General features: G+C 37.8%; 1 protein-coding gene across 3 annotated transcripts in view; it reads left to right on the top strand.

Moving 5' to 3' along the window:
- ADGRB3 (adhesion G protein-coupled receptor B3) overlaps window positions 1-20828 on the top strand; it is a 513164-nt gene that overhangs the window by 478851 nt on the left and 13485 nt on the right. For all 3 annotated transcript variants that reach the window (XM_045294359.1, XM_030886780.2, XM_045294360.1), the window contains 4 exons: window positions 1676-1771; window positions 3330-3369; window positions 7434-8077; window positions 18483-18518. In XM_045294359.1, coding sequence (XP_045150294.1) covers window positions 1676-1771; window positions 3330-3369; window positions 7434-8077; window positions 18483-18518 — 816 coding nt within the window. The remainder of the gene's footprint in view (window positions 1-1675; window positions 1772-3329; window positions 3370-7433; window positions 8078-18482; window positions 18519-20828) is intronic.

The raw sequence follows: 20828 nt of genomic DNA, 5'->3' as shown, positions 1-20828 counted from the left end.
GCTACGGTGGTCACATCTCCTGGCTTACAACCTGAGGTGGAGAAATAGAAGTGAACATTAATGAAAGTCCCATTCGTAGCTTGCTTGCTCCAAACTTTGAGGTGGTGATGAAACTCTGGGCCACTTTGCATTTTGGGAAAGAGCCTGCTAATGACTGAAATGGGTGAGAGAGCAGAGAGGATGCTGTAAATAACCTAATAGACGTGGTGTTGTTTTGTTTGACTTTTCCAAACAACAAATTTACTCTGCACATCTCTCATCAAACTAGTGAGAAGATACTGTATATCAGTGTTTTTTTCCAAAAGCAAACATGAGTGTATGCTTATCTTGCTAGTTTAATTAAACTTGGGGTAATGCAATGCAATTTATACATCATCAATTATTTTTTATTATGATAAGTGTACAGATAGCAGAACATTTGACATTTCTGCCATTTTCTCATGGACAATTCAATGCCGTGAATGTGTATCATGTTGGCCAACCCCCACCATTATTCCATTTTTAACCCAATAAGACATATTACAAGAAACAAAAAGGAAAAAAAAATCTATAAAATAAATCAGAAAAACAAAGTCTTAGTAAAACGATCTTGCCTTGGGTTTAGGAAAAGTAACTAATTTTGGAGAGGTCTCCCAATAGCTTCTTAGGAGCTTAATGAGCCACAGAAGGTAGCAAGGAACAAATTAATCCTGAGGCTTCATCTGCTCAGAGTAAACTGTCAGTTGCTTGACATGTTTACAAACCAGCAGTTCATGTTTCTTACCTTGACAATTAATAAAGGAAGCATTTGTCAACATACCTTGGTGACATATTTGTTTTTTACTCAAAATCCAAGTGTGAATGGGTAGTTGGAAAGTTTTTGGCTTTCTTGGTTTTTTTCTCAGACAATCATTCCCAAATATAGAGGCTTGCTTTGATTTTCATTTTCCTCCATTGTGTTTTGCTTTTCTATCAGAGCACATTTCCCCATGAGAGCCAAAAAGGACTCCCTCAGGAGATCTCTTACAGGACATATGAAAGGAAAATCCCAATCCATTCCAGTCAAAGGATCATACAGTAATCACATTTCTCGCAATGTTTACACCTGTGATGGAGATTACGATCTATCAAATAGTAAACCCTCCATGAAACACACATTGCTTGTGATGGTGGAAATAAATCTGCCTTCTGGCTAGAATTATTAGTGTTGAATCAGATATAACAATTTTGATAGCTGAGGAATTCCCAGCGCTCCCCTTTAGAGATTGTGGCAAGTGATAAATCTGCGATACAGGGCATGGTCCAGGGACAGCAGGATTTGCATTATGAAGTAAACAAAGTGAACATTCAATGATAAAGGCAATAGAGTAACCCATTCTCATAGTTGACTGGCATTGTCGACAGTGTTTAGCCATGCTTAAACAGAGCCGTGACATCGCAGTGGTAAAGCACTTGCTGCTAGCGAGAAGGCTGGCTGTTAAAAGAGATGGCGCTCTGCTTCTGTCAAGGTTACCGCTTGGAAAGGGTAAGGGGCCATTCCACTCTGTCCTCTAGGGTCCCTGTGAGTCAGAATCAACTGGAAGGCAGTGAATCTGGTTCTGGTTGTTGGTTAGTCATTTTCAAGGAAGGAGAGAATTAATGTTTGTCCTTCATCTCCCACCTCCCCATCCTCTACCACCACCCTACCCCCTCACAGGTGCAGGATGCATTTAGATGCCGATTGAGAAATTGTCAGGACCCAATCAATGCTGATTCTTCAAGTTCTTTTCCTAATGGGCATGCTCAAATCATGGTGAGTTTTTCTTTACCATTTGATTGTTAATTAAGTAAAGCAGTATCCGAGTCCCATTTTAAGTAATGCCTATAATTCTGACATCAATAGACTTAAAAATCTGATACCAGATATAGTTATTTTGATACCAGAAAAGTGAGTCTGTCTGGGTTGTGGGATCCAGGATCCATTGTTCCTCTAGGATATTGAATGTGGGAGTCCCGTGTAACATAGCAGAACAGGTTCAATCTTACAGAGAATAGGGATAACACTTTGTCTATCAGTGTATATATGCATGCATGTATGTATGTATGTATAAATTTACACCTCAGAAGACTATGTACTTGATCTTCAAGTCTTAAAGCAGTGGTGCTAAGCCTTGGTTACACATTAGAATTATTGGATGAACCCATTAAATCGGAATCTCCGGGGGAGGAACCCAGGTAGCCGTGTTTCTAATGCGCAGCCCAGTGTGTGAACCACAATGTTCGAAGATAAGAGGTTGTCACCCTTCCAATGGAAGGCCAGGGATTGCACATGAACTCTGACCATGGTTGAGTTCAAGGGCACTTTTGGGCTAACCCTTTATAGATTTTAAAAATTAGGTGAGATTTAAGTTATATGTCGTTAAAAATAGGGCTTGGATTTCAGAGTGCTTTCTCTCATTGTTTTTACAAGATATTGAATTTGTTGTTATTTTTTTACGCTAGGAAACATAAAAATAGACTCATGTCTCATTAATCACTAAGACTTGAGAAGTAAAATCAAGTCCTTGGTTAAAAAAAAATCCAAAAACTAAGTAGATAAGTTGATTAAGTACTAGAACTTCTGATTCAAAATTATCATAAAGAGAGACTTTTGGTTAAATGACCTTTCAATATGGGCTAACTTAATTTCATTATTTTTTTTAAGAAAATCATTTTATTGGGGAATTTCATTATTTTTTAAATGAAATGATTTGTTTTACATCAAATTTTAAAAAATCTGAGGCTATAACTTCATTTCTGTGGGTTGTTGGTGGTTGTATTATTAATTTACTTGCTTTTTTGTAGTATTTTTAAATCTTATTTGTATAATCCTAAAATTTTAATTCCGAGCCTGGAAAGACTTTTGTCACAAATGAGTAAAAATGTATTATTAAAAAGGTCTCGTTTCCTATTATGAGTTTGACAAAGCTGTGTTGTATAGTATGTGACAAATACCATATTAAAATGGAATGTTTCAAATAATACAGGTTCCTAGAATAACTTATATAACATTTACTTTAGTATACTCAGAATTCTGCCCATTTCAATATTTTTTTATTATTTAGGAGACTGCCTAAAAATGCCATTCCTGTGTACATAGTACTCAATCTGAAGATGACATATTGCCTTATGAAAATTTTATGCTATGTTTCCATCCATTAATCACTTTACTAGGAAATGGTCTTTAAAAAAATCTGATAATTCCTTGTGCACAAAGCAATAAACTAGTACTGCCTAGTCAGAGACCTGTAAACTTCAGATAATCTGATTTGTAAAGTTACTTGAGATCTGCAATAAATGACGGTTCTATGTCTCATTATTTCTTGTTACAGACAGACTTTGAAAAAGATGTAGACATTGCTTGTAGATCAGGTAAGAATATTTGAATTATTAAAATATAATCACTCAGATATTAAATCATTTCAACAGATTTGGGTTTTTTTTTAATGCTATGGTTTACATAGCATGTATTCATATGGAAGGATAAATAGAGCCAGTTGGAAGTACTGTAAAAATACAAGTGCGTGTGTGTGGTGTGTGTGCATGCACGTGTGTAAAGAGAGGGAACTGGAGAGATGGTGAGTGAGTAAAGAGAACAAGACTCAGAATGATGACATAGAAGCACTGTAAAATCAGTAAAGCACGGACGTGGAGACAAAAGACTTCCCTTTCAGATTACTGGCTACTTGGAAAAATGTCAGTCAATTTAGCTACGTCTGTGGCTCAGCACTCTGTAGATGTATAAAATATGAATTGTTATAAGGGCGAAATGTGTGCATATATTATTTTTGTTGTTCCACGGTGAGCAGAGAGTGAGAAAGACTACACCCTACATTAGAATGCTACTGTCCTTCAGGGCTTCCCAGAGCACAGCAGATGGCTCAAGAGTTTTAAAAGACACTACCTGCGCTATTTGTGGTGTCATTCGAGGTATTGGAAAACCACTCTTCATGCCAGGGCAAAATAGACCTCATTTTCCCGCATTGTTCTTTGAGCTGCCTGCTAGAATGAGAGAGGATCTCCACTTCGTGTTTCAGTAGACAGCTCTCTAAAGCAAATCGAATCCAACCAAGACTTATTTTTCTTTTTTCCAGACCGACCGAACAAATAATACTGCACTATTCATTCCTTATCCTTCTAGGGATAGTGCCCCAGGTAGTCTACGATTTGTCAATGATTTAAAATTATAGTGCTCATGTGTGTACACATTGATTCACCATGTATTTGGTTAGTAAACATCCAACATTCATCACAGTTGGCTCTTGTATTAATGCTATTTATATTTGCATCTTGCCAAGTAATTAAAATATTTTGTGGGAGCTAACAGGGCTTTCCCGAAGATTATATATATACATATATATATATCTATATATAATCGGCCAATTAATAACAGTAGCAAAATTACAGTTATGAAGTAGCAACAAAAATAATTTTATGTTGGGGGGTCAGCACAACATGAGGAACTGTATTAAAGGGCCACGGCATTAGGAAGGTTGAGAACCACTGATATATATCTATGATATATGTATATGTATACATATACACTCACACATACATACCATATGTACTCATGCATAAGCCAAGTTTTCTATTGTTTATGTGGTCTCTGTGGTAAAATTAGGTGCTGCAGCAGATATCTGGGTCAGTTTATACTCAAGTATATACAGTACATATATATTCTGTTTTTTCTTTGAGGAAAATCATTACCTTTGCCTTACCTTTACATCTATTTGCTATTATCTTACTGGCTAAAGATTAATATTCCCTTTGAGATATTTTGGCCATTTAATTTAGTCAGAGTACTTGCAAGGTCTTTATTCCCATGGTTAACAAAGAGCTGAATGGTATAAGGCCCGTGTAGAACCCTGCTCTGTTCCACAAGGCACCTCCAACCCCACCACACTGCACATCTACAGAGATCCCCAGAGCACCAGAGTTTTGTCATAACCCCAAGGCTGTGAGAGATAACTCTCATATTTCCATTCCTAAATGTTATCACAGTGCTACCTGTGGAGTCCGGTCATAACAAGACAATAGCCTAAGTGTCAGGACGTGCCAATTCCTGTGGCTCCGAGGAGTCGCTCTTTCCTGCTTGGTGTCACCGTCTTCTTGTGGCCCTGCGTCTCTGGGCGCGTTTAGGCGGAGCGCAGCAGGAGCTGCGTGAGCTTTTCTAAAGAATGCTGCATCCCATGTTCAGTGGCATCCAGCCTGAACGTCTCCTTCATAGTTTCTGAATCTTTCTCCAGATTGATTGTTACTCTTCTTCCCAAAGGGTGGACTATACATTTGATTATGTATGCATTCAAAATTTGGATATATATTTTAAGCAAGTCTATAAGGGAGGCATATCTACCTCTCAAATTAAGTAGATACTGTTTCATAAGAATTCTCTTACTCCAGTTAATTAAGATATAAAAATTTGTACACAAGTAGATGTACCAGTTGTTTAAAATTAATTAAATAAAACATCAAATCATATTACATTTTTACAAAACTCAATTAATTTGGTCTAAAGAAAGACCATGAAATAAATATTTGGTACCAACACTTCCTTTATAATTACATTATACTAGTAAAAGAATAAAATTACAAGGTCTTGATTGCACATTGGGTTACTACCTGCAAGGCCAGTAGTCTGAAACTACCAGTTGAGAAAAGACAACACTTTCTACTCCTGTAAAGGGTTACCGTCTCAGAAACTCACAGGGGGCAGTTCTACCCTGTCCTGTAAGGTCACTGTGATTTGCCATTAACTTGGTGGGAGTGAGTTTTGTTGAGTGATGCATTCTGAAAGATTACCACAGCATCCTTCAAATTATACTGCTAACAATATTGAATTAATTTTATATTCAGTTAATAATGTAAAGTATTATTTCCTGAATTTGAAGATTTTTTTAAAAGTATTCTGCTTAGAATGTAAATTCACTAAACTGAAATGTTCTTTCTCTTAATGTTTACATATAATTACTTTTAGTAGCCACAATTTGTGACCATTTATAAAGGCTTTATAATAACTTTTATTAAACAGTATGTTTTACTTCTTTATATAATAAATACAAATGCCACAGCCAAATTAAAGATTGCTAAAAAATATATAGATATAGGCTTAATATGATTTTTAGTATCTAAAATAAGGAGACGTCATACAATAACTAGATAAACTGTGTTGAATGATAAAACATACTGAATGAAAGATGTGTACTTTGAAACAATTTTAAAGGCTTCTCTTCTTAGTTATAGATGACATTCAGAATTTTTTACTTTAGGGCCTTTAAGCTAGAAAAATTATGATTTAATTGGATAATAATGGGTTGATTCAAGACAGCCGAACATTTTAGATGAAAGAATAAACAAACCATTTCATAGTGATCGCTGAAAATCACGTTTTAAATGGCGTGTCACAAAGCACGCGTGCTGAGACAGGTTCCACACAGTGTCATTCCGTGTGCTTCAGGACCAGGGCTGCCAACACTTCCTGTTCCTGTTTGGGGGACTTCTGAACTGATGTTTGTTTACAATTAAGCATGATTTGAATCATGCCCCTCTATTTTCTATAAAACATGGTTTCCTTTTCACGTAGAGGTAATAAAACTAAACTATAATACATTTCAATATATTGGTTCAGTATGTTGTTGGTTGGTTTGTTTCTGTTTGGTTTGATGTATGTTCTTCTTTTGTTCACTGTCACACTGCAAGTGTTTCTAGATCACTATTTTTCCGGCTGCAAGCAGGATGGAGGTTTCAGAGCTGCAGACACTTTCTCTGTTGCTTTTCCTAGTTAAACTTACTCAGCGGTGCTAATGCCCCTCAAGGGAATTTGAGCATATGGATTGGTCTTACCCTTACCCCCTTGTCGAACTGAAGATGATAAATATGTTAGAACCCTGTGTGTGTCTTGACCATATGGACTTCAGGAGATGATTTCTCATTAATTTTCAGCATACATAAGGTCTGGAGGGATTTCTGATGCAGTAGGATGTAATTCTCATTGATAGTCTTTTCAATAAGTATTTTAATAAATAGAACTTCTAGGACACTTTGGGTGAACAATCATTAAGGAAAAGTTAGAGTTGCATGAATATATCCATTGCAGAAAACCTTTTAAATTAGATTGACATATAAATTTTCTCATCGTCTACCTTTCTCCTGGAAAGTTATGCATAGTTGTTTAAAGACAGGGCACTAGAATTTTTGAAGGATTGTTAATCAGTTCAGATGTTTTAGCTGTCAGCTACCTGAGAGCTATGATAATATATGATAATCAATAAGCACGATTGAGCCATCTGGCCCTAGTGTTATGCAATGTATGACCTCATAGTTCTACAAAAGTATTAATTTAAAAATTTTAGTAGAAAGAGAAAACAGGAAATAATGATGAAAAATAAAATCAGAATGCAGTAGCTTTCTTTTATGAACATTCATGTTCTGATTCACAGTTCTTCATAAGGATATTGGACCTTGCCGAGCAGCGACAATAACAGGAACACTTTCTAGGATTTCTCTAAACGATGACGAAGAAGAAAAGGGAACAAACCCCGAAGGGCTAAGCTACTCAACATTACCTGGAAATGTCATTTCCAAGGTCATAATTCAGCAACCAACAGGTCTGCACATGCCCATGAGTATGAATGAGCTGAGCAATCAGTGCTTGAAAAAAGAAAACAGTGAGCTACGGAGAACTGTGTACTTGTGTACCGATGATAATTTGAGAGGGGCTGATATGGACATAGTCCACCCTCAAGAGAGAATGATGGAAAGTGACTACATTGTAATGCCCAGAAGTTCTGTAAATACCCAGCCATCCATGAAAGAGGAAAACAAAATGAATATTGGCATGGAAACCTTGCCACATGAAAGGCTATTGCACTACAAAGTGAATCCTGAGTTCAACGTGAATCCTCCTGTAATGGACCAGTTCAACATGAACTTAGATCAACATCTTGCACCCCAGGAACATATGCAGAATTTGCCCTTTGAGCCTCGGACAGCTGTGAAGAACTTCATGGCCTCTGAGTTGGATGATAATGCAGGATTATCCAGAAGTGAAACTGGATCAACGATATCAATGAGTTCTTTAGAGGTAAGAAGAGTAAACTGTCTTTGATAACTTAAAATTTGGAATGACCGATCCATGTTACATTGATTTTAGGAGATAAAATTCACATTTGATTTTGTAGTTATATAGCATACCATAATTGGGGGGCATGTTGGAATTGAGATTCTGGTTATGTTTGTTTTTCAGTACTGCACAAGGCCCCCTATCCCCTAATTTTGCTTTTTTTTTTAAAAAAAAAAAGGTACACTCTGTAATATATATATTTTTAAAAAGGTTACTGGATGATTCAAATGATTTACAGTTAGCTATTAACCTAAAGGTTAGTGGTTTGCACTCACCTACTGACATCATGGAGCAAAAGCCTGGCAATCTGATTCTTTACCTATTACTGCCATGAAACCCCTGTGAAGCAATTCTACTCTACAACACATTGGGTTTCCATGAGTTGGAATCAACTTACTGACAATGTGTGTGTGTGTGTGTGTGTGTATACACACTATATATAATTTTATATATTTATTTTCAATATATATGTATGTATTTAAAGGTAAATAACACCCAAAATTCTGTTATAATGGGAACTACAAGAAGCATTAATTCAGAACAAATAGAAATCCTTCTTGATGCACCTCAGCTACCAGGATGAACTAGATTTGTATAGAGGTATATACAAAGCTGAACCAAGAGCTGAAATATTTTGTGTGAGAACAGCTTTTTAAAATAAAAATATTGGAATGCTTCTTTGAGATCCATTATTTTTATATTAGGCCAGTAGCATTCAGAGTTAATGTTTTGTTCTTAATTCTTACAGAATGATGACTTGTAAATTATTTTTATTTTAAATAAAATTGTCAAGAAAGTTGTAAATTAAAAGCGAGAGAGAGAAATCAAATGGACTAAGACCAGGACTCCATGATCTACTGCAGAGTATTGCTTGTGTTGATGCCGTAGAGTAGAAAGGGAACTGCTCTCAACCGTCTCTTCCACCCAAAAATGGTGATAGAGAATATTTAACAGATGTGGGTAACACTTGTAGCCTATTAAAATTGACCAAGTAAGACAGATAGTCATACTTTCTCTTGTTCTATATTCCATCACTCACTTTCATAAAGCATTTTTAACTTTGACAGATGTTTGTAGTAAACCCTCCTGACGTGCATATGTTCAGGAGGCAATGCCATCCATTCTTTCTTTTACACAGATTACCCCTTTCAAAAACATCATAGAATATTTCATAAACACTTTTTAGAAGAGAGATGCAATAGTTTTTCCCTATCCTTTCTACCAGAGGTATGAGAATAGTCATGAGATCTAGTATCCAAAAATGTCCAAAGACTATTGTCTGTTCTCTTTGCCCCAAAAGCAATGATTTCTAGCAGGTTGAAATGAAGAGAGACCGTGAGCTGCTAAAGTCAGTGTTGAATGGCACAATTTTGCTACCTGTATTAAAGAAATTCTAGACCAAAATAGGAATATAGTTAGGAAGCGGAAGTCTCTGAAATATGAATAGGATTCAAACACAATAGGATTTCTGAGGCTAGTTTAAAAATCAGGACAATTCCTGAGAATGAAGGCCATTGGTCCCGTGATGCCAAGTTTACTAAAGTCTGGCCATAGCTTCATTGTGGACAAAAGCATTTGGTCACTCGGAATGAGCAGAGTAACTCCTGTTTCTCGATTTGTGATTTGCTTATCTTGGAGACCAGCAGACCTACTCCATAAGCACATAATCACCACATAAGCACAAATCTACATGATACTTATCCAAAATCCAAATGCTCTGTTAGAAGGGATTTGCAGTGAGTATACATATAAAGCCATAACATCGTAAGGAGCCATCATGGCCATGTGAGAATTTTCTCCATAGAATTGCTCTTTAAAATGTTTTTAAAAGCTTGGATGACATTTCATTAGAATATGTTGTTTATTATAAAGCCATTCTATAAAAATACATTCTAATCATGTAATAAAACATGTTGGTTGTTGGCTTTAGATAAAGAGCCTAAAACTTTGCTGGGTTTGATATCACATAGTTATGTGTCTTTGAATTGTAGACTATTTAACAAGGGCTGCTTTGTTCAATTTGTAACTTCTCCCCAAATTTCCACTTCCCTTTTATTCAGTATGAATATCATATATTACTGTGGTTCAACAAAGGATCTATATTTAAATGACTCAGAGGTCACCAGGCTCACATCTTGAAAAGGAAAGAAATTCAGGATTCAGAAAGAAATTTCAATTCTTCATTTTTATTCTTTAGAGGAGTTTAGTAGTTGATAATTGCTTACAGTGACCATTTTAGGAGACAGCAGAAAGAGACAATATAGATATGAGAATTAATCATAAAAAATTAGCATTTATATAGCAGCTTTCATTAGCGGATCCTCAAATCACCATAAAAACATGAATTAATTAATCTTCAGTACACCTCTGTGCAATGGATACGTTTTTTATAATCCTCAATGTAAAGCCATTTATTCAAGGTTACAGAGCAAGTGCATACAGTGCTTGATGCATAGATGGCATTACAACCAAAAGATTCCAAAGGTGGGACTATGGTCCTGAAGCTAAAGGCAGTTTAAGAGCCTGCTTTTTGAGCAGAGCGCCAGTGTCAAGTGCAGCTGTTAACTATGCAAAGGTGTATCTGCGGAGTCAACTGATGGGGAAGCTGATATGTGGAGAATAATAGAGGAGAAACAGAAAGATGCCGGGAGATCTCCAGAGCGAGTTCGGGGTCGATAGAGGCCAGGAGGTGTCTTGGGTCTTAGGGAAAAAAAGAAGACCTTGTTGGGTGAAGATGTCGGTGACCTGAAGCGTAAGCAACAGAGCAGTTCTGAGTCTCTGCCCTCCTGCATTGAAAGGCAAGTTGGGGTCATAGGCACACCCAGCCTGGGGAGCTGAGCCAGCAGAGGATGGGCATGTCTTTCAAGGATGTGATATAAATATTCATATTAACTCAAGAAATGCCAAGAAGGGAAACCAGATGAGGAAAGTCAGAGGAGAGGGGACAGGACTTGTTGTTGGTAGTTTCTCTCTAGCGGAATGTATTGTACCCGAGGGAGAATGAAGGTGGGAAAACAAACAAACCAACAAGAAAGGGAGACAAAAAATGTATAATTTTAAGGAAACCAAAGAGACTTGTTGCTTGGATGAGTGGGTGGAAGTGTGAATTGAATAAGAGAGAGGCAACAAAGAAAGAGGGAGTCTCCCAACACCGAGGACAATGCCCACAGCACAGGCTCCAGCTGCCAGGGGAGGGTGTTCACTGCACTCCCAATTATTGGGTGCACATGTTGAAAAGATGCATGAAGTTTCTTGGCATAAAAGCCTATGCAGATTTCTCTCCCGAACATTTTTGTTTCTTTCTTTCCATACAATGTGTGACCTTCTAACTATAGTCATTCCCAGAATCAGCTTGGAGGCAATTCTGAACATTGCAGTTCCGGAGTTCCCATAATTACGGGATAATTGCGATCTGAATGTGGTAGAATTCTTCACAACAATGACTTCAACCCTGAAAGCCTTCAGTCTGCTTAGAGAATGAAAGTAAAGCGGTCAGTCACCTTCAATGGGTGAGCAAACCGTGAGGAGAGTGCATGACATCTATATTTGTTTATACCCCCACACCCCACTTTCCTACCTGTTTGAAATTATGCTCCGATAAATCTCTTTTAAGTTGTCAATGGTGGAAAGGGCTACCAATTCGAGGCTAATTTTTTATGTGGAAGTTCTTCTCCAACATGAATGACAGAGCTGTCAGCATGATGGCTTTTTAAAGGTAAAGCATTTTAGCTGTAATGCCACAGCACCGGTGCCTCCTTTATGCCTGTTAAGAGGAGCAAATTAGATAATGTATGTGAAACCCTTTGAAAATTGTAGAGAGCACTTCAGATGTGCGGTTGTGTCATTATTCTTTCGCTAATGCTGTACCTGGAATTCTCGTGAAGAAGCTTGAGTGCTGCAGTGCTGCACCAAATCCAGGTGCAAGATGAGCTGTCAGACAAAACCGCGCGGCTTCATTGGGACCTGGGAGACTGTCACTCCCAGAAACCAGCATGGAACTGACCGTTGTGCAGAAACCACCTCATTCCTTTTCACCGTTGTACAGTCTCTTACATCGTACTGATAAAATGAAGGGTTGGCCCCTTGACTGTTTTGGTTTTGCTCCTGGGTGAGGGAATTTTGTCTTTTAAGATGCAGCCATACAAACGAAATCAGCCCAAACAAAAATCATACTAAAAATGAATTATTCTCAGGTTTCATTTTCTTAGATATTTTATGTGCATTTAGTATCAAAGCTTTTTCTTCTTGTCATGCTTACTGCTCATCTTGTAATATAAACTTTTAAGGGCAGACATAGTGTCGCTCATTTGTCAATGGAATTCATTCCTTGCTATAAATCTGCTCATGCTTTGTCCGGCTTAATGTACAGTGACAAAAGCAATGAGGTATTCCTTGTTGGGAACTTATCCATTATCTTACAAGACATGGATATGATGACACGACTCTATGCATACTCTTGCTAAATATTCCTCTGAGTACCTAATACCATTGTACATGTCCACATTTTTAAATTACTGGAAAGAATTTCTCTCTTCGATTAGTGATAAACCTACATTCTTGTAAATGGTGTTGAATCTCTAGGCTGCCAATTGATCCATTCATAATAGGTTGTTTTGTGGATCTTATTTGCTTGAATATTCAACTTGTCCGCAAGTTCGTATAAGAAAAAAAAAATAACAACAGCAACTAAAGCAGTTCTCTTGGATTTGTTGGACTGTTATATCACAATGAACTCAATAAATAAATGCACACACACACACACCCTATTATGTCAGGTACTCTGTTAGATGCTCAGGATACAAGTATACAAAAGTAAGTAAGACAGACATGGATCTGCCCTTCTAAAGGATAAGTTCTATGGGAGACTTAGATAAGTAAGCGAGTAAACAATTTAATACAGCATGCTGTGGTGGGGAATATTTCTGGGAGGAGAGGGAGGAACTTCGTTTAGTAAGGTGAGCTGGAAAATCTTTTGATGTGATGTATAAACTAAAAAGTGAAAGTTGCGATGGAACATGGCTTGCAAAGAGCTGGGGGTGAGATGTTTCAGGCGAAGGAAACAACTAGTGCACTGCCCCTGAGGAGCAGACACTGCCCTGTGCTTAGAAGATCATTGTAAGATGCGCTCTTCCAAATGAAGTTGGAATTGGAAGAAAGGGTCAGATTATGCAGGACTTTTCCAAATGGAAGCAAATGAAAAATCATTTAAGTAAACAAAAATCATAATAATTTATCTATCTATCTATCTATCTATCATCTATCTATCTATCTGACCATCTACCCCTTAGCATGTATCTATCTATCTATCTATCTATCTATCTATCTATCTATCTATCTATCTATCATCTATCTATCTATCTGACCATCTACCCCGTAGCATGTATGCATATATACGTGGTGGTTTGGGAGAGAAATGACAAAGGACCAGTAGGAGTAGAAGAGCAGGTAGGGCAGAAGAACTATTAGGAAGCCCCTGAAGTCATCCAGACAAGAGAATAGACCACCTTTGACTAGAAAAGGCAAAGTCGAGATGGAAAAATATAGAAAGCAGTTGCTGATGGAGGTGATATACAGGGAAGGAGAAGCAGGTCGGAAAGGTAATTTCCCAGTTTCTGACTTGGCCAACTGGACATCCAACATTTGATGGAATGGGAAACACATGAGGAGGAAAAGGATGTGTGGAGCATAAAGATGGTATTTAAACTACAGGGATGAGTTACGTCATCCAGGAGAGAGTAGGAGAAAGAAGAAAACTCAAGAACTCAACATTTAGAAATCAGGGAGATGAGAAACGGCCATCCAAGAACACTTGAGGAGTCAAGTACACAGAGCAAAGTGAGAAGAAAGACACAAGTGAGGAGGTATCAGAGGGCTGGGGCTGGGAGTGGGGTGGGGGAAGCGGAGAGATAACGAATACTACTGGGAAGTGAGGGAAGTGACTATTTACAAACTTCCGAGAGTCAAATAAGTTGAGGACAGAAAAATGGCCTTGGAATTTGACCAGGTGAACATCACTGGGGGCCTTGACAGTAAGAATGTACTAGGGCGCTGAGGACAGAATACATGCTAGAGTGAGATCTAAATGGAAATTTTGAAAGTGGAAAGAGCATCCAAAAAAATGCCACCTGTTTTGACAAGAAGGATTATTTAATCACGTTATTTGGATAATTGGAAATAATGTTGAAACAGAGTGATTTATGTCTTTGCAGAATATGCCAGCATCACTCTGATTTATTTTAAAATGACATAGACTGCTTCCATAATTATTAAATTATTAGAAACATTGTTATGACTTTATCATTTCTGTTAGTTGACCCTCATTTTAAAACATATAACCATTATTCTAATGACCTTTTTACCTTAAAATAGCATTGTGACAGCTCAGAAGGACATTTGAATAAATAAGTAAGTCTGTTATTGTTTCAACAGACTAATACTTTGAAAGGCTCTTCAATACACTGCATGTGTACCAAGAGTGAGAACAGACACAGAATTGAACATTCTGGTACTTCTCTTACACCACAATTATTCAACGACAGACATTTCTTAAGATAAACTAAAATTTGCAATAAGACTACCACGTCAGGGAGGTAGACAAGTTTGGGACTCTTGGGCATTATTGCTCATAAACTGTCATACATATCACACTGTTACTCAGTATAAATATTTGTACATTGCCATCAGATTTAAGTCTTCATTGACTACCACATTGATATTTTCTGTCCTTTATGTATAATTGACAATTTAAAACTAATCCATTTGATCGTACTCTATGTTTAAAAGGTATGCAAATCCTGCTGTCACCCTTTAACTGACTGGGCTATTTAAAGTTATTCTTGTCGCATTTAGTAAAATCAGCAAAATATCAAAGGAATGTCAGCTATAAAATACTGTACCACTGCACGGACAGTGCGCTATACTGGAGAAAGTACTACGCGTAGACTCAGAAGATAGATGATGATTCTCAGTTTATTTGCTTGGGGAGTGAATGTTTATTTTCACTCTGTGGGCCCTCGCTTTTCCTCTTTCATTGAAAAAAGAAAACCTTCCAAACTCACGGCCACCACGCCGAGGCCAATTCCTGGCAACCCTGGAGGACTGCTCCTGTGAGTTTCCAAGCAAAGCTCTTCACCAGAGGAGAAAGCCCCATCTTTCATAACAAACCAGGCTCTGTGTGCTCGCTACAGACAGAGGCTCACATGTTGAAACGTGAATGTACTTGGAGAACTAAAATGTTGGCACAGGTTTTTATCCACCTTGAACTGCCAGTCTGCCGCATTTGCCCTTCACTTTCCAGTATTTTAAATCTTCCCTTTTTCATTTCCCAGCCTCCCTACCTCCATCTTTGGGCTCCTTTGATTTAATTTTTTTGTTTCATGTTTTTTTTTTAATGTTTATTCTTTGATTTAACCTTTCAGGGCTTCCATTTCTGCTACACTCTTACATGAGAAATTAATTCCAGTGAATTTAAACAGAAGAGAGAGTGATCTATTTGTAGCGGTGTGTCTATTTTCTTTCCCCTATTTCACATCGACACAGGTAACATCTGCTCTCCGAAGCAAAATCTACCGTGGGCATTCTTCTGGCTTCCCATCTTTTGCTCCTCGTCCAAAAATATGCAGCTTCTTTTAGTGGCACGTATCTGTCAGTGTTTGCAGTTATTAGGCAAGACAACAGTGAATTCAGAAAGGAATAGGGCAACATATGGCTCGCATGACCTTTGGCAACAGAGAAGCATCTCTTGAGCTCTTGCAGCTGAACAGTCTCTTACTCTTCTATCTAGCTGAAACCTTTCCATAAGATTGTATTATTTACTCTTCTAATGGAACTCAAAATTCATGATTCATGTTTTATAATAAATTGCTTAAAATCAAATGCCCCCGTGCTTGCATTTTGCTGTGTTAAGAAGGAATTCTGCTTAACGTACGCTTACAGAAGTGCCCTGCTGAGTCCCAGTGCCAAGAAAGCAAGGCATCCAAGAGCAGAATGGAAACTCTGACATTTAGTCTAGCATATTGCAGCAGAGTGTGATGCAGTCGGCAGAGCCAGATTTCTATACAGCGCAGTTAGATAACGATTATGGCAGAGAGATGAGAAAAGGGGCCCAGTTTAATGCCTTCCTGCACATCTTCCCTTCGGAGAAGTCTCCAGGGCCACACTGGGGCAATGTTGGAGACAAGAAACAAGGCAAGATTCGCACGTTGGGTTTTCATACAGGAACGTAATCTTCTTTTCCGCTTTCTCCTTGGCGGCTCAATTCTCAATCTTAAACCGGTCCATTAAAATGAAAGTAGATCAGAACATTTTAGTGTTTTTTTAAAAAATGAACTTTTATTTAGAGGAGCCAGGGTAGCATGCATAGCAGATTATACATTGCTGCTAACTGCAAGGTCAGCAGTTTGAATCTACCAGCCCCTCCACAGGAGCGAGAAGAGGCTTTCTGCTCCAGTAAAGATGTACAGTCTCAGAAACCTAAAGGGACAGTTCTCCTCGGTGCTACATTGTTGATGGTGGTGTTAGGTGCCATCAAGTTCGTTCCGACCCAGAGTGATCCGATGCACGACAGAGTGAACCCCTGCCTGGCCCCGTGCCAGCCTCACAACTACCTGTGCTTGCGCCATTGCTGCAGCCACTGTGTGAAGCCATCTCGTTGAAGCCCTTCCTCTTTTTAGCTGCCTCTCTCCTTTACGAGCGTGACGTCCTTCTCGAGGGACCACGTCTTCTGACAACATGTAAGGGGAAGCACTCTGGCCCTGCTTCTTCCTAGATGCTGTCTTCTGCGGTCAGTAGGATGTGGATAGACTTGATGGCAGTGAGATTTTGGTTTTTCTTTTGATAGAGCACATTCTGTCTGGGGCTCAAATCTATACATTCCAAATATAACCTTGCTGATAATTTGCATTTTAAGACCAGGTACCTTGAATCAGAATCCAAAGGGTCTTGTTAAAATATACAGTCTGATGCCGCCTATCCGGGATGGAAGCCCAAGTGGATTGTGCGAATATGCATGTGCGGATTCAGAATATCTGGGGGTCCAACTGGAACAAACCTGCAGGAAACCCTGCTTTCTGTTTGCTGAAGAATGCTTTGAGGACTTGGCGAAATACAGAAACATGCTGGTTCTGTAAAGACAACTTTAATTCTAGCTCCACAAATTTAGCCATGTTTCTCAGTAAACTACATTAGTGCTTGCCTCCTCTCCCTATGCTTAGTTGTAGTCAAGGCTCCCACCTATTTGGGGTATGAGTCCCTGGTCAGTGATTACACATGGGGGTAGGTTTAGGGGTGGGAGAAGAGGAAAATGAAGCAGAAGAAGCATGTCCAAAGGTGTCCATATTCTTTTCCAACTGTTTATTATTACATGTCTCTAATATTTATGGAATCTCCCAGTACCTCATCCGTAGTCTCTCACCAAAAAAAAAAAAAATGTAGCGAGCAAAACCAACAAACGCAAAATTAATTTCAATCTATTTATCTTATTCTCTAAAAAGGTGGTGGTCTCTTCCCACGTATACCAAACATGTCCCTCCCTTCCATTCATCCTAGGAAGTCAAGGACCCTTGGGGAACAGAGGCTAAGAACAGCTTCCTTACATCAGGGAAATCGTGCCATCACATGAGAGTGCATTAGTTTCATTTCGCTTCTTGAGCCTGCTGTCGGATCGTTGCAGTCTACTCGGGCATGCTTAGCCATGACTAGCTCAGGAACTGCTTGACAGAGCTGGAGTCATAAACAAGCATTGTCATAACATCTACATCTATGCTATGCTCAAGTGTGGGGTATTTGGTATTCATTTTTATGAAATGAAGAAAAAATATTCTACTCACCAATGAACAAGAAGGATTATCATATCAGGGCAAGGTGGCAAATACTAGGAAACCTGCAAATGAGAAACTCAGGGATGCTTAGGCCATTGAGAATTGGGTGGGAAGCCAGAGCTTGCTCAGTGGGAGGACCGGAGTGTTTACAGGATTCTACCACCAACCAGAATGCTCTATCTCACTCTAAATCCTGGGTTTCCTGAAAGCAGTTTGGTTGTAGTTTACCTGATGTGTCCTTTAAAATGGAGACTTTGTGTGAAATTTAATGGAAAAGAAATCCCTGTTTCTGAAAAAGTAGTATTAACAGGTCAAGATAAGAAAGATGGTGAAATTTTAGGTATTTCAATAATAATTTTTTTAAAACCCAACGTGAAAGTGCAATAATGTAAATGGAAAATTTTAAAGTTGTAAAACTGTATATATTCTATGTGAAGCAATTGTGCAGAATATAAAGAAGCAGGATTATCTTTATCAAAAATATTTGAACGAGTCAACATAAATTTATTCCTTTTTCTTCTTCTTTTTAAAAATGAAACATCTAACAGAGAAGAAAATCAAGATACTCAGACCTTGACTTTGAGGTAAGTTTCTATGATTTCATAATTTGTATTATTTGAACTCAAAATTAATGTTTCTTTAAATATATTTCTCTATACAACTCCATAGAGTAATTTTGTTAATGAAATAAGTCAACTCTTTTCTTAGAACTCATGCAACATAATTAGCTGTGGTCAAGATTTTTAACGTTATCATTATATATTATACTGAGATTGCCTGGAGAAGCAAGAAGTCTGTTTTCCAAATGCTGGGATAAAGGGACCATTTACTGTGGGGATTGAACTTGATCAGTTCTGTTTGCGGGAAGGCGAGAATGTCAGTTTCATGGTTTGTAACATCAAGACAATTATCCCCATTGTACTTCAGTGACATCTACTAAAGGTGGAGTCTACCAGCGAGAGTCTCTGAAGATACTTGAGCTGATGAGCTAGGGTGTCTTTGGTATTCATTTGCCTTGCTTCCAAATTCCTGTTATTTAAGTTCTTTGTGGTGACATTTAGATTCACTTTTTCTCCAATATCAAGTATTGGTTCAATGTGCTCCTATGTTTAGCAAATGCCTTTTCAGAGATATAAACAAGATGAAGATTTTCATTTTCCAATTTACATTGAATTTATATCGATGCTGGAAATTACTGAAATCATACCATTTGAGCAGCTTATGCTAAGTACAAAATTAATGATGTTTGAGTGTCACATAAAATGCACTTATGCATCTGGATAATTGGATATGATTCATAGCCTGCTGACATAATTGGTTATAGTACATAATAAATTTCCCCAGCCTAGTTGTACCCTTGTGATACTTACATGGAGCTCAATACCTTTAGCTTATATTCCACCATTTGCAGTCACCTCCTACAACATGGGAAAATCAAAATCGAATCATTTTACTTAGATACACAAATATTATAACTGAATAATGTACACATTTATCACAAATAAATTTTATTTTTATTTATGTCAATGGTGGACAAGCTGGGATTTTATCTTGTATAGTGTTCTATAAAAGTTGGTTTTATTCAGTATTGTTTCAGAGTCCCAGGCACAAAGTAATGATAGAGAACCTAGCAAATGTTTATACTGTTGCGGCCTGCTTATACAATCTGACTTGGGATAAATATTTTATTACGACCACAGGTTGTAGCATAAAATTCAAAACTATACATTCAAATAGAAATTATTCAGTCATTTGTATATTTAAATTATGTAGGGTCATGTAAGTGATAGAATTTTTTCCTGTTAATATTTTTTATATCCAAGAATAGAAAACTCTACTGTATGTTTTCATTGTTTTACAAGAAGTAGTAAGTTGTTCTGCTCAAAGGAAAGCATAACACACTGGTAGAAATGAACCAAGGAAGCGTCCTTGGCATTTGGCCCAAAACTAGGCCTAAAACCAAGTCCCTGTGCAACCAACCAAAATTATGTAATCACATGCACTGCAAAGCATTTTAATCATACTGTTTCTTTTAAAGCATTAGAAACATTGTTCTTTTTTGGTATATTCTCTATGGCAACTGGTAGCAAGACTCCTTAAGATGATATTTCTTCCTGCGCTTGGCAATCTACACACCTAACCATGGTACTTTCGAAATGTTTTCCGGTAATGAAAAGAAACTGCAGCATAAGAACCCTGGATATTTTCTTTAGATCTTTAATTATTGTAGTTATTGTGTGATTGTTAAAGGTGTCAAAATTTGAAGAATTACATATTTTAAAATAAATAGTTTGATTCTCTTCATCTCAGTCTCTTATACCACTGAGATTATGTGACATATCTACAGAGTCTTGGTGGTGTAGCGGGTTACAAGTTGGTCTGCCAACCGCAAGGTCAGAAGTTCAAATCTGCCAGTTCTGTGGGAGAAAGGTGAGGCTTTCTGCTCCCATAAAGATTTTCAATCCCAGAAACCGCCAGGGGCATACATAGCTGTGAGCTGAAATTATGGCAGTGAGTGGGGAGGTAAGTGGTGCACATTTCATAGATTGTGTTCAGAAAACATATTAACAGATTTCAACCTTGATGAATTTTAATTCAGTTGATTAGTACTTTGTGGATGACTCATGAAGAGGACGTCTATGTTGTCGGGCTGGATTAATGAAAGATATTTATGTCAAACTTGACACCATCACCCCTACCCTGCCCTCCACACACATACACACTCACATACTTTATTGGCTAATGGCCAACGGTGCCTCCTGGACTTAGGAGAGCATCTTTCCTTCAGGTTTGGTATCACACACTCTCTGGAGTCTACATATGACAAAAATACTCTGTCAGCTCCTGTATCCATAAAACCTTTGTGGTTGGTTAGTGTTGGAAAAATGCCTTTC

Source organism: Echinops telfairi, unplaced genomic scaffold (genome assembly GCF_000313985.2).
Source record: "Echinops telfairi isolate 266 unplaced genomic scaffold, ASM31398v2 ScPeMD7_3533;HRSCAF=4204_0, whole genome shotgun sequence".
NCBI lineage: Eukaryota > Metazoa > Chordata > Mammalia > Afrosoricida > Tenrecidae > Echinops > Echinops telfairi.
The sequence above is the reverse complement of the archived record's forward strand: the minus strand, read 5'-3'. Positions and strand labels throughout refer to the sequence as shown.